This window comes from Megascapheus bottae, chromosome 16 (assembly GCF_031878675.1).
Source record: "Megascapheus bottae isolate mThoBot1 chromosome 16, mThoBot2.hap1, whole genome shotgun sequence".
Classification (NCBI taxonomy): domain Eukaryota; kingdom Metazoa; phylum Chordata; class Mammalia; order Rodentia; family Geomyidae; genus Megascapheus; species Megascapheus bottae.
The window spans coordinates 54,274,926-54,287,534 of record NC_143524.1 but is presented as its reverse complement, the minus strand read 5'-3'; the positions used below and the strand labels follow the sequence as shown (position 1 = coordinate 54,287,534).

The following is a 12,609-nucleotide window of genomic DNA, read 5'->3' as shown; positions in this document are numbered from 1 at the left end:
GCTTTCTTAAAACTATTATTCTCCTGATCTCGATCAACACTTTCCAAGTTGTAGAGATTTTAGGAGTGCAACACCACTCCTGACTACCTTATATTATTTTAATACAACAACCCTATGACTTAGTAGGATTGTTTCTGTTGTCCTGACTTTAAAAGCGTAGGCACAGAAACATGAATTTGTCCAAGATCATAAACTTAGTAAATCTCAGCAGGGCCGAGGTGGTGAGACTTGAATGCTGACACCCTCCCCCCCCCCAACAAGTCCGTTAAAATACCCTAGTCATACTGTCAAACATTATGGAAAAATTTTTCCTATCTCTTGAACTGTGATCCTAAGACCCCAGCCTCCTGAGTAGCTAGGAATGCCCAGCTACCCACTCATTTTATTTTATTTTATTTTGCCAGTCCTGGGGCTTGAACTCAGGGCCTGGGCACTGTCCTTGGACACTCTTTGCTCAAGGACACTCTATCACTTGATCTACAGTGCCATTTCCAGCTTTTTCTGTGTATGTGGTTCCAGGAATACAAACCCAGGGCTTCATGCATGCGAGGCGAGCACCCTACCACTAGGCCACACTCTAGGCCTTATTTATTTTATATTGATTGATTGATTGATTGATTGATTGTGGGTCATGGGGCTTGTATTTGGCCTGGGCGCTGTCCCTGAGTTCTTCAGCTCAAGGCTACCGCCCTACCCCTGGGCCTGGTATTGTCCCTGAGCTCTTCAAGGCTGCCACCCTACCTTTGAGCCAAGCCCCACTTCCTGTTTTCTAGAGGTTAATTGGAGATGAGTCTCAGGTCCTTTTGTGCCCCTGTTGGCTTTGAACCTTGATCTTCAGATCTCAACCTCCTGAGTAGCTAGTATTACAGGTGTGAGCACCTTACCCAGCTCTCATTTTATTTTTAATGCCACAAATTCGCTATTAGTGTTTATAAAACTCATTGTTTAAGCAAGGCACTGGTAGCTCACAGCTGTACCCTAGCTACTCAAAGGAGTGAGATCTGAGGATCATAGTTCATATCCACCCTGGGCAGGAAAATAAAGTCCATTAAATTCTTCTCTCATTTTTTTGGGAGTGGGGCAGTCCTACAGCTTAAACTCAGGGCTAGCACTTTACCACTTGGGCCATAGCACAACTCCCAGCTTTTTATATGAGTCTGTGGTACCAAGGAATGAAATCCAGGGCTTCATTCCTGCTAGGCAAGCACTACTACTAGGCACAATCTGGGCCCAAATCCATAAAAGTCTTCTGTCCAGTTAACCACAAAACCTGGAAGTAGAGCTGTGGTTCAGTTGGTAGAGCAAAACCTTGAACACAAAAGCTCAGGGACAGTTTCCAGGCCCACGTTCAAGCCCTAGCAGATGAAAAAAAAAATCATTGTTTAAGTTTATTCAATAAGTTCACAATTTATTCACTCACCATTCCTTCTTACATCTATCTTAGGTTATCTGCTTTATACAGAAACTCTGTTTTGGGGTTCTTTTAATTTTGGGTGTATGGTCAACTTTGTTAAATGTTTTATAATTGAAGATACCCATTTTCTCTCTGTGGAATGCACTATTATTGTAAACTTGTCCATTAGCTTTTTCCAAAATTGTGTTTAGTTTGGTGTGCAATTACATATTGACACTTATTTTCTCTCCACCTTTTAAAGATAATAGTCTTTGTACTTAGGTTTGTTCTCTAATAGCTATTCAAATTTTCTAAAAAAAAATCTAGATCTTTTCCTTCATGGCCTATAACAGTAAAGGCCTATTTCTTCTTTATCTTCTCTGTCTTCTTTTTTTCCCCTCATTTCTTTTCTTTTTTTCTTTTTTTTTTTTGAGGGGGGGAAGTTGTGGGCCTTGAACTCAGGTCCTGAGCACTGTCCTTAAAATTTTTCTCAAGGCCAGAGCTCTACCACTTGAGCCACAGCACCACATTGATTGATGATGATCAGACTTCCCACAAAGAGATCTTGAGATGAGGGATCAAAGAAGAAGGCTATGGAAGAGGCTTCAAGAAATTCCAACTAGCCGACATTCTTGTTTCCACAGGAAAAATCACATTAGCAATATCTGCTAACTAGATCAACTTGAATCAGTGTTTTCCCCTTGTCTCTTTAGAACTCAAAATATTATTATTTTATATAAATAGACAACAAAGCAAGTCTTCAAATATAAATGTCTACCCACACACATTTCCCAAGGAAAGATTTGGCAATCAGAAACAAAATAAATAGTTTAAGAGATTTTCTTCCTAGGCCAGAAAGCTGGACTTCATTCTAGCTGTTCTACCTGAGATGGTAGATAGGACAGATCAGAGAAGACAGGTAAGCAATAAAGATAAGTGAAAAATATCTTTGGTAGAACATACCTTAAATCCTTTGAGGTGAGGATAAATTTTTCCCATTGGCCAGCAGTACTTCCCTCAGATTACACATTAATCCCCACAGTAAACAAATGATCAGAGTGTAGAAATGGGTGGACAACAGAACGCTTCACCTGAGTTCTCAACGAGAATGACTTCTCTTAGGGCCCTGACTAGGTCTCCGTATGTTATCCATTAGAAAACTCAATCAGGACTGCTCTGCGTCTTAAAGGAACCACCTGCCCTACCTCTGTGACATTCACACAGCCTTTAGGAAAAGTCCAGAGTTGAAGGAGAGGAATTTTACCATTAGGAATTACCATTCATAGTCAGGCACTCAGAAAACATTTATTATTGACATTATTCATGACAGATGAAAAAATATGAAGTTTCATATACAGCAGCTGGCACAAAAGTAGGGCCCATTCCCAATCCCTGTGGCTGTGGGTTCACGTTCCAGAACCATTCAGTCACCTCCACTGCCATCAGAGAAGGTCAGAGAATAGGTAGGGTGAGGAGGAGAGCAGGAGGGGACAGTTTGCCAATATGATTTCACTAAGAGATCTAAGACATCAAACCTGAAAAGAAAATCTTTTGTCCCTCTGAAGTACAAATATACAGTTTTACAATCATTCCAAACATGTAAAAGGTGCTTCCGAGCAAGCACAGGTTCAAAGTTCAAAGTTCTATACAAGCAACCGAGAGTCATGGATGAATTTTTTCTTGGGCCACACATTGCTCTCTCCCACATTGGAGGTGCACCTCTTGCACCGCACACAGCGTGGATAGCTCTCACACTGATCCAAGAGGAACACCTTGTTGGAAGCCCTGGGGAGAAAAAAGAGAAAGCAACAGTTAGCAGGTGTTCCCCAAGTTCTAGAACACACATACACACACACACACACACACACACACACACACACACACACACACACACCACCTGGCTCCTGCTTTCAAGATACTTACAACCCATCTTTGCTCTCTCCTTGCTAACTGGAGCTTACACCATATCCTGGGTGTCCCCTGCTTCTAAATCTATCCCTTCTCTGCAAATCAAAATCTTTGCCTTGAAAGCAGTATGGCAGTTCCTCAAAAGACTAAACATAGAGCTCCCCTATGACCCAACAATTCCACTACTTGGCATTTACCCAATCGTCCAGAAACAAAGGCATACTAAATGCACTAGCACAACGATGTTCATTGCAGCACTATTTACCATAGCAAAGATATGGAACCAACCCAGATGTCCCTCAGTTGATGAGTGGATCAACAAGATGTGGTATTTATACACAACAGAATTCTATGCTGCTGTCAGAAAGAATGACATCACCCCATTTGTAAGGAAATGGAAAGACTTAAAAAAAATCATATTAAGTGAAGTAAGCCAGACTCAAAGGAACATAGGCCCAATAGTCTCCCTCATTTGTCATAATCAGTAGAAACCTTGGGCTCTCCTAGCAGAGATTTACACTAGAACAAAGTCTACAGATATAAGGCCAAATAGTATGACACTAAATGTAAGGACCTCCAGGAAAAGGAAACAAAAGCCATATAATGAGTGACTGCTGTCCTTAATGTACTATGTTATCTCTCATCTCTTTTGCCGTCCCTTGGTTATCTCATATTGTTACAATATTTCACTTTGTTATCTGATATATTTTATATGTGCTTAATTGGTTATTTGAAATTGGATAGGGAAGGGGGGAATCAAGACAAGCGGGGGGGGGGGAGAGGAGGGAAATGGGGACCATGACATGAGAAAGGGAAGGATATCAATGTTTGTGAATTCATGCATCTTCTATCTGGTGAATATGATGTAACCCTTCTATTAACAATAAAAAAATATTTAAAAAATAAAATAAATTTAAAAAAATCTTTGCCTTGGTATCCTCATGATTGATTCTGCCCTCCTGGCCCAGCCACACTCTCCTCACTCCTAAGAATGCACAAAACCCAAGTTCACACCGCCAGTGATTGGTGGCTCAAAACCTCTATTTGGTTGCTGTTTTGCTATGGGATGAACCTCTACTTCCTCCTCCCAGAATAGTATTTGAGAGGGAGATGAAGCCATTAAGCTTCTGGTTAATAGTTTATCACCTATAAGAAACTAAGGTAGACTTGCAAAGAAAAGTATTAGGAGGCTAGAGGAGAGAAAGATGGCTGGAAACTCAGGAAGAGGCCACAGTAACTGATTTTCCACTCAGTTCTTCTGGTTAAAAAGCCTCTCAGTCCTGGTGTACTTCCCAGCCTAAAAACATTTTTTAAATTTTATTGTTATTATAAAGGCAATGTACAAAGTCATTACAGTTACATAAGTCAGATAAAGAGTACATTTCTGGGCTAGGAATGTAGCTTACTGGTAGAGTGCTTGCCTAGCATGCATGAAGCCCTGGGTTCCATTCCTCAGTGCCACATAAACAGAAAAATACAGAAGTGGCACTGTGGCTCAAGTGGTAGAGTGCTAGCCTTGAGCTGAAGAGCTCAGAGACAGTGCCCAGGCCCAGAGTTCAAGTCCAATGACTGGCCAAAAAGAAGAAAAAGAAAGCCCTCAAATTGGGAAATCTTCATTAGCTGTACAATAGCAAAGGCCTCCTATCAAAAATATACCTACAGCCCCAAAAATTAACCCCCCCACAGACAAATGCTCAAAGAAACACCCACCCTATTAATTCATGGGATAAAGACTAAAAGAAATACTTATATGAAGAACAAATAAGAATGGCCAATAAACACATGAAGAAATGCTCAACATCTCTGGCCATAAAGGAAATCCAAATCAAAACCACATTGAGATTCCAGTTCACCTCAGTTAGAATAGCCATTATCAAGAATACAAATAACAGATGCTGGTGGGGATGTAGCCAGAAGAGAATGCTACTACACTGTTGATGGGAGTATGAACTTGTTCAAACACGCTGAAAGCTGTATGGAGGATCCTCAAAAGACTAAACATAGAGCTCCTCCCCTATGACCCAGCAATCCCACTCCTGTGCATTTAACCAAATGACCACTAGGCCATACTTAAGCCACCAGCACAACCATGTCATTGCAGTATTATTTACCATAGCTAACATATGGAACCAACCCAGATGTCACTCAGTAGAGGAATGGATCAAGAAGATGTGGTACTTATACACAATGGAATTCTATGCTTCCATCCGAAAGAATGACATTGCCCCATTTGTAGGGAAATGGAAGAACTTGGGGGGAAAAATCATATTAAGTGAAGTAAGCCAGACCCCATGAAACAGGCTCCATGGTTACTCTCATTTGTGATAACTAGTATATGGCTAGGATAGTACTAGCAGAGGATCCCAATAGCTCAACAGCTATGTGCATACGACCATATAAAATGACCCTAACTGAAATGAACTCCAAGATATGGAAACCAGGAGCATTTTTTGTTTTAGTTTTTATGTTAATGTACTGTGTAAAGTTATTTCCTTTTTCTTTCATTCCCCCCTTTGGTTTATCTTCTGTTGTGACTGTTTTTATTTTATTGTATTTTGGTACCCTGTATCTTGTATGTACATTTGCCTGAATTGGGGAAGGGAAGGGAAATAACAAAAAGGTGAGACTAAGGACTAAGGGTGAACCAATGCAATAGCAATACTCACCAGACAATATGTTGGAAATAAACTTTACAACTTGAGGGGGGGGCATAAGGGAGGGAAAGTGGGAGAAAAATAAGGGAGGGTATGACATCGTTTGACAAGAAGTATACTACTCATTAACTTACATATGTAACTGTAACCTCTCTGTACATCACCTGTACAATAAACTAAAATAAAAAATTTAGAAAAACAGGAATAAAAAGAAATAATAAAAACTCCAAGTCAGCTTGGTCGGGCAATTGTTTTCCCATTTTTTAAATAAGAAATAATTGACAAAAGGTTTGGCTACCTCTCCAGACTCAGTGTTAATTATCAAAGCCAAGAATGGATCCTGGAGTCTCTAACTCATAGCTGGAGAGTGAGCATTGACTTCATAAAGAGGATATCATTTTCCCAGTTGTAAATCTCACCTCTGTTTGATGCCTTGACTCAACTTTTAAATATCAATTCCATAAGCCTTACAAGCGTTCCAATCAGAAATAACATCTCCCTGCTTCTAAATAGTTCTTCCCAAAGAGAATCCCTACCTATACCACCCTGAGCACAAAGATTTGAGCAGAACTAATACAGCACTCTCTCATCCCTTGCTCACTGCAGACATTTCTAATCAATTACAGCAGCAGAATACAGATTTGCTCTCTCCCCAGTTTTTTTCAAGACACCCACTATACTCAACTGGCCTTGGTACATGAAATCGGTCTGCCATCCCAGAATTACAGGAAAGTCAAGAAGAAAAGCAGGGCAATTTTTTTGCAAACACAGAACTTCCTGTAGCAGTCACATCTCACCTCTCAAAAGCCCTTTCCTCCAGGTCTCGCTGCTGCTTCATGGCCACACTCCTTTTCCAGTCCTCCTGCAGGCATTTGTTAATTCGTTTTGCTTGCTCCAGTTCAGCAACTCTGTCTGACAAACGTCTGCAGAGAAAAGGGAAGCCTGGTCTCATTCTTGATACTTGGGAAGGGAGGCACCAACCTTAGGTGTCCCTTCCTCTTCAGTGAAAGTAAGCCAAAAATCTTCCGGGTTTATTCACTAGGCTTTGAAGAATATTAAAAATCATGAATGGACACATAGGAAAACCCTTAACTGTTAAAGAAATTATAGATCCAGGACCTTTTTATTTTCAGTGCTGGTTTAAATTAGAAGGATTGAAAGCTTTTAAATTAACAACATCTATCTTTAAAGTCATTCGTTTCCTTTGAAGTTGATTTAACTCATCTGAAGAAACGTTCCAAATTGATTTTTCCATACTGTATATTGTTGGGGGAGTGGGGTCGGAGAGAGAGAGAGACAGATAGACAGACAGACAACGAGACAGAAAGAGGCAGAGAGACAGAGACAGAGACAGAGAATACTAGGTTCCCAACTCAGGGCCTGAAGTGCTATATCCCTTAGCTTTTCCCCTCTACCACTTTTGAGCCACCACTCAAGCATTTCTGGCTTTTTTGGTGATTAAGTGGAAATGAGAGTCTCATAGGCTTTTCTGCTAAAGCTGACTTTGAACCACAACCCTCAGATCTCAGCATCCCAAGTAGCTAGGATTACAGACAGGTGTAAGCCACTAGATCCTGGCATATATTTCCTGCTACTCTACTCTCTGAACCATCAGTTATCAGTTTATTGGTGGCCAAGGCATGTTTGCTTGTTTCTTGGTTTCGATTTGTTTTTTAATCGTTGTTGTTGTTATTGTTATCTTGTGGCCTGGCCTTAAACTTGAGATCTTAAGTGTTGAGATCACAGGCATATAACCACCACATCCAGCTGCTATAAAATCTAAGCAGGCAATTTACAAGATAAAGTAGAGGCATAGACTAACATAGAGAAAGAAATAGAAGCTGCTATGCCAGAGAAAAGAAAACAGAAAAAATACCTAATATTGTGAAGAAGCAAAGGGAAGTGTTTTGCAAAAGTATGTCAACAAGAACTGACTGCAATGTCTCGTCACCCCATATTCTTCAAACACATCACCACACTGTTGTGACTCACTGATGTCTGCTTCAAATTATTTAAATGCATCTAGTTCTAGCCAAAATGAAACCTTACCCTAAGTCCTCATTAAAGCCCGGAAGGAGCGGTATATAATGTGATGGCGGATTTGGTCCACTCTGAAATGCTTTGTGTTAGGGTGACAACAGCCACTAGGTGTCAGGATGCTCCAATATAAAACTGTCCTCTCCTGCACTTCTTCCTAAAATGGCATAACCACCTTCTCATCTAACGAGCACTGACTTAACTCCATCCCATGTGTAGTTATTAGAAAGATTAAGTGGCAAGATAGAAAGTGTGAACACCCATCACAGAATGGTGGTTCACTGGCTGAGTGAGCTTTCCCTTTGCTTTTCATAGTTGGTGGTTGTGTGTGTGTGTGTGTGTGTGTGTGTGTGTGTGTGTGTGTGTGTGTGTGTGTTCCCGTGGGAGGAAGCATGAGGGGGAAAGAGTTGTGCCAATACTACGGCTTGAACTCAAGGACTTTGAGTTCTTGTTTGTTTGGTTTGGTTCCGCTGCCCCCCCCCCCCCCAACGCTGGCATCCTACCACTTGAGCTAAACCTCTGTTTCTGACATTTCACTGGTTAATTAGGGATAAGAGTCATTCAGGTTTGTCTGCCCAGGCTGGCTTTGAACTGTGATCTTCAAATCTCAGCCTCTTAAGTAACTAGTATTACAAATATAAGCTGCCAGTGCTCAGTTGATACTTTTTGTTTTGTTTTAATTCTTGACCAGTTATTTGGTGTCGAGTGAGGGTATTTGTATTGTTGTACAACCAAACTGCAGAACTCTGTTTTATTGCAAAACTGGAGGTGTACACCTATTAATGAACCCCTCTGCCCCTTCACCAACTCTTGGAAACTACCTTTCTTCTGTCTATTCCAATGATTCTGTCTTCTGTATACACCTAAGTAGAATCATACAAAAGTTGTTTGAGGATTTACTTGTTTTACTTACCATAAAGCCCTCAAAACTTATTCATGTGTCAAAATGTATACCTTTTGGGTATAAATTGAACATCTATGTTCACAGTACTTTTATTCTTTTTTAAACATAATTTTATTTTTATTATTAAGGTATTGTGCAGAGAAGTTACCATTTCATAAAGCAGCTCTATTTTTTTTCCCCATCATGGGGCTTGAACTCGGGGCCTGAGTTATTTTGTTCAAGGCTAGCATTCTACCACTTTTGAGCCCCAAATCCATTTCTGGTTTTTGAGCAGTTAATTGAAGGTCAGAGTCTCATGGGGAATTTTCTGTGTGGGATATCTACCAACTGAGATCTTCAGATCTTGTCTCCTGAACAGCTAGGATTACAGGCATAAGCCACTGATGCCTGGCACCAAATGACTTATTTTAAAGAACATAAATTATGTTTTGTATAAAAGCATCAAAAATATTTGAACAAGAAAGAAAAGGGAGGGAGGGAGGGAGGGAAAGAGAGAGAGAGATTGAGAGAGAGAACTAAAGCAAGTATAGTTGATAGACTTGTTCAGACCACACTGACTAAATTCTTCCTCTGAAAGGAAGTAGCCTTCATTTATTACATAGAACATCTTGAGATGGACCAGAGAAAGGCCAGGAAATTGGGAACAAGTAAGAGAACTTTCTAAAGACTGTGTAGTAGATAGCATAGATTTTTTTTACGGATAATTTATATCCAGTAAGGGACAGAAACAAAAAATTAAGTATCTGTCCAATACAGAAACATGTGCTCATGTATCCATAATCCCATTTCATTCTCACCGCAAAGACTGATGAGGCAAGTGTGATTGTCTTCATTGTCCTAAGAAAGATATCGCTGAGACCCGCTATGTGATTTGGCCCAGGATATACAATGTGGAAGTGATAGAAGTTAACCTTCCTAACGCCAAGTCTTAGAGATCAAATTTCTAGCAGTTAGAAGCAGAGGAGCATACGTCAGTGATCTCAGGAACAGATGCAAGGGGTTTCTGATCAGGATGGAAACAACAAAGCCACAGGGAGACAAGTGGTAACTGTCCAACTGCTATTAAAAAAAAAAAAGTTGGGCCGGGAGTTTGGCTTAGTGGTAGAGTGCTTGCCTGGCATGCACGAAGACCCGGGTTCGATTCCTCAGTACCACATATACATAGAAAAAGCCAGAAATGGTGCTGAGGCTCAAGTGGTAGAGCTCTAGCCTGGAGAAAGCCCAAGGACAGTTGTCAAGCCCTGAGTTCAAGGCCCAGGACTGACAAAAAAAAAAAGTTGAAAAAGAGAAGGATGCTTTGCAAAGAATGCAAAAAAAAAAAATTGGAGGCCAGTCCCAGGGCTTGAACTCATGACCTGAGCACTGTCCTTGGGCTCTCTCAAGGCTAGAGCTCTACCCTTGAGCCACAGCACCACTTCCAGCTCTTTCTATGTATGTGGAACCGAGGAATCAAACCTGGGTCTTTGTGCATGCTATGCAAGCACTCTATCACTAGGCTAAACTCCCAGCCCAAAGAATGCAATTTTTAAAAATTCACTGATAAAGATAACTTCATTTGACAGGCTTTCAAAACTCAACAGTAAAACTGGTACCAGTGGTTCACGCTTGTAATCCCAGCTACTAGGGAACAAATCTGACCATTGCATTCCAAAGTCAGCATAGGCACAGAAGTCCATGAAACCCTTTTCTCCAATTAACAGAAGTGGTGCTGTGGCTCAAAGTTATTGAGCACTAATCTTAAGATGAACAGCTCAGGAACAGTGCCCAAACCCAGAGTTCAAACCCCAGGATCAACACGAAAACTCAACAGTAAGAAAACAAATCAATTTTTTTCTTAATTCAGGCCCAGAGAGGAGACTCTTTGTAATAAAGCTTGCTTAGTGTACACAAGAAAGCTCTAGGATCAGTCCTAGTAAAAGATTAGAACAGACGCTTCAGAAAACCCTAAGATATACAAAGGGTAAATGTCACATAAGATGGTGTTCAACATTGTAATTGAATGCAAGTTCATTTTAAATTAAAATAAATTTAGAACAGCTAAAAGTTAAATATATCACTACTCTATACCAGCTACTCTTAGTTACTCAAGAACAAAACTATATGTACATGTGAAGTCTTACACCTAAAGTCTTTACTACAAATAGAGTAGCTTTATTTAAGTAGCCAAAACCAAATCTGTACATCAACAGATGAATGAGTAAATGAAATACGGTGCCTATGCAATGGGCTCTTACCTGGCATCCAAAAGAGTGGGAAAATAGTCATTATTTTGAAACAACACTTTGTGACTGAAAAAAGCCAGACAAAACAAAGAACATACATAAGTCCACCCTGGGAAATGCAAATTAACTTATAATGAGATGAGATCTGGGAAAGGGCAGAATTGCAAAGCAGCACAAGGAAACTTTTGAGGCCATGATTATGTGTATTATCATCCACATTTCATAAATGAATACAAATATGTGTAAAAACTCATCATTTTTCATACTTTGCATGTAGTTTATTATATGTCAATAATATTTCAATAGTGTGTGTTTGTTTTAATCATTTTATTGTTACTCTTTCTATTTCATTAGTGTTTTATTTTTACTCTCAGTAGGAAAGCTATGCTTTCTCTTGGGCATATTTTTTGCTTTCACAAATCTTATTAGGCTGCAACCATCTCTCTTCCCTCTCCCCCCACACCAAAATACCTACACAGCCTTTCAGGATTATTAGACTGTAATCTTTTAATCTGGAAACTGTGTACTGTGTGATTTCAAAAGCATCGTCAGGCAGAAAACTGGAGCAAATTCTATAGAATTGTGGCACAGAAAATCAAGTCAAACTCACGGACATAACCATATGCCATGAATATTTCCAATAATATACACCACGCTAGACTTTGCCTGGCCATGATTCCATAATCACACTACCCCACCATACTCTCCATATGCAGAAAATCTACTCAAGCCTCTTTCAATCATCTTTTTTCTTCCTTTTATAAAAAATTTAAAAAGAAAAAATTTCTTGCTCTTGCACTAGATAAAATATTCAGAGGGGCCAGGAGTGTAGCCTAGTGGTAGAGTGCTCGCTTAGCATGGACAAAGCCCTAGGTTTGATTCCTCAGTACCACATTCTCAGAAAAAGCCAGAAGTGGCTGAAGTGGCACACTGCTAGCCTTGAGCAAAGTGTTCAAGGACAGGGCCCGGGCCCTGAGTTCAAGCCCCAGGACTGAAATCAGTAAAGTGGGTAATAATTATCTGTGTGTATCCGCTCTAAAGATGATCCAAGTAAGAATATTCTCACCAATTTATGCTACTATAATGAAGAATTGTTATACCACTGTGTAATCTGGAAAAAAATGGCAAATTATGTATAATCCAGAACAGCCCCTCTTGGAGTTTCCTCTTCTTATAACAGTAATCACTTCCCTTTTGTTTTGTTTTTGTTTTTGTTTTTGTTAGTTGGTCAGTTAGTTGTGGGACTTGAACTCAGGGTCTGGGCCTTGTCCCTGAGCTCTTCAGCTCAAGGCTAGTGTTCACCCCCTTGAGCCACAGCACTACTTCTAGTTTTCTGGTGGTTAATTGGAGACAGTCTTATGGACTCTAGTGCCCGGGCTGACTTTGAACCGCAATCCTCATATCTCAACCTGTTGAGTAACTAGGATTACAAGGATTACAAATATGAGCCACTGCACCCGGCTAATAATCACTTCTTTTCACCAAACATTT

At 40.2% G+C, this 12,609-nt stretch overlaps 1 protein-coding gene across 1 annotated transcript in view; it reads right to left on the bottom strand.

Annotated features, from left to right (window-relative positions):
• Positions 1-2,693: 2,693 nt before the first annotated feature.
• The window catches only part of Ccdc81 (coiled-coil domain containing 81), a 41,197-nt gene continuing 31,281 nt past the window's right edge, over positions 2,694-12,609 (bottom strand). The window contains exons 14-15 of the mRNA XM_090348583.1: positions 6,753-6,878; positions 2,694-3,178 (exon numbers count right to left, since the gene is read on the bottom strand). Coding sequence (XP_090204709.1) covers positions 3,037-3,178; positions 6,753-6,878 — 268 coding nt within the window. The 3' untranslated portion in view covers positions 2,694-3,036. The remainder of the gene's footprint in view (positions 3,179-6,752; positions 6,879-12,609) is intronic.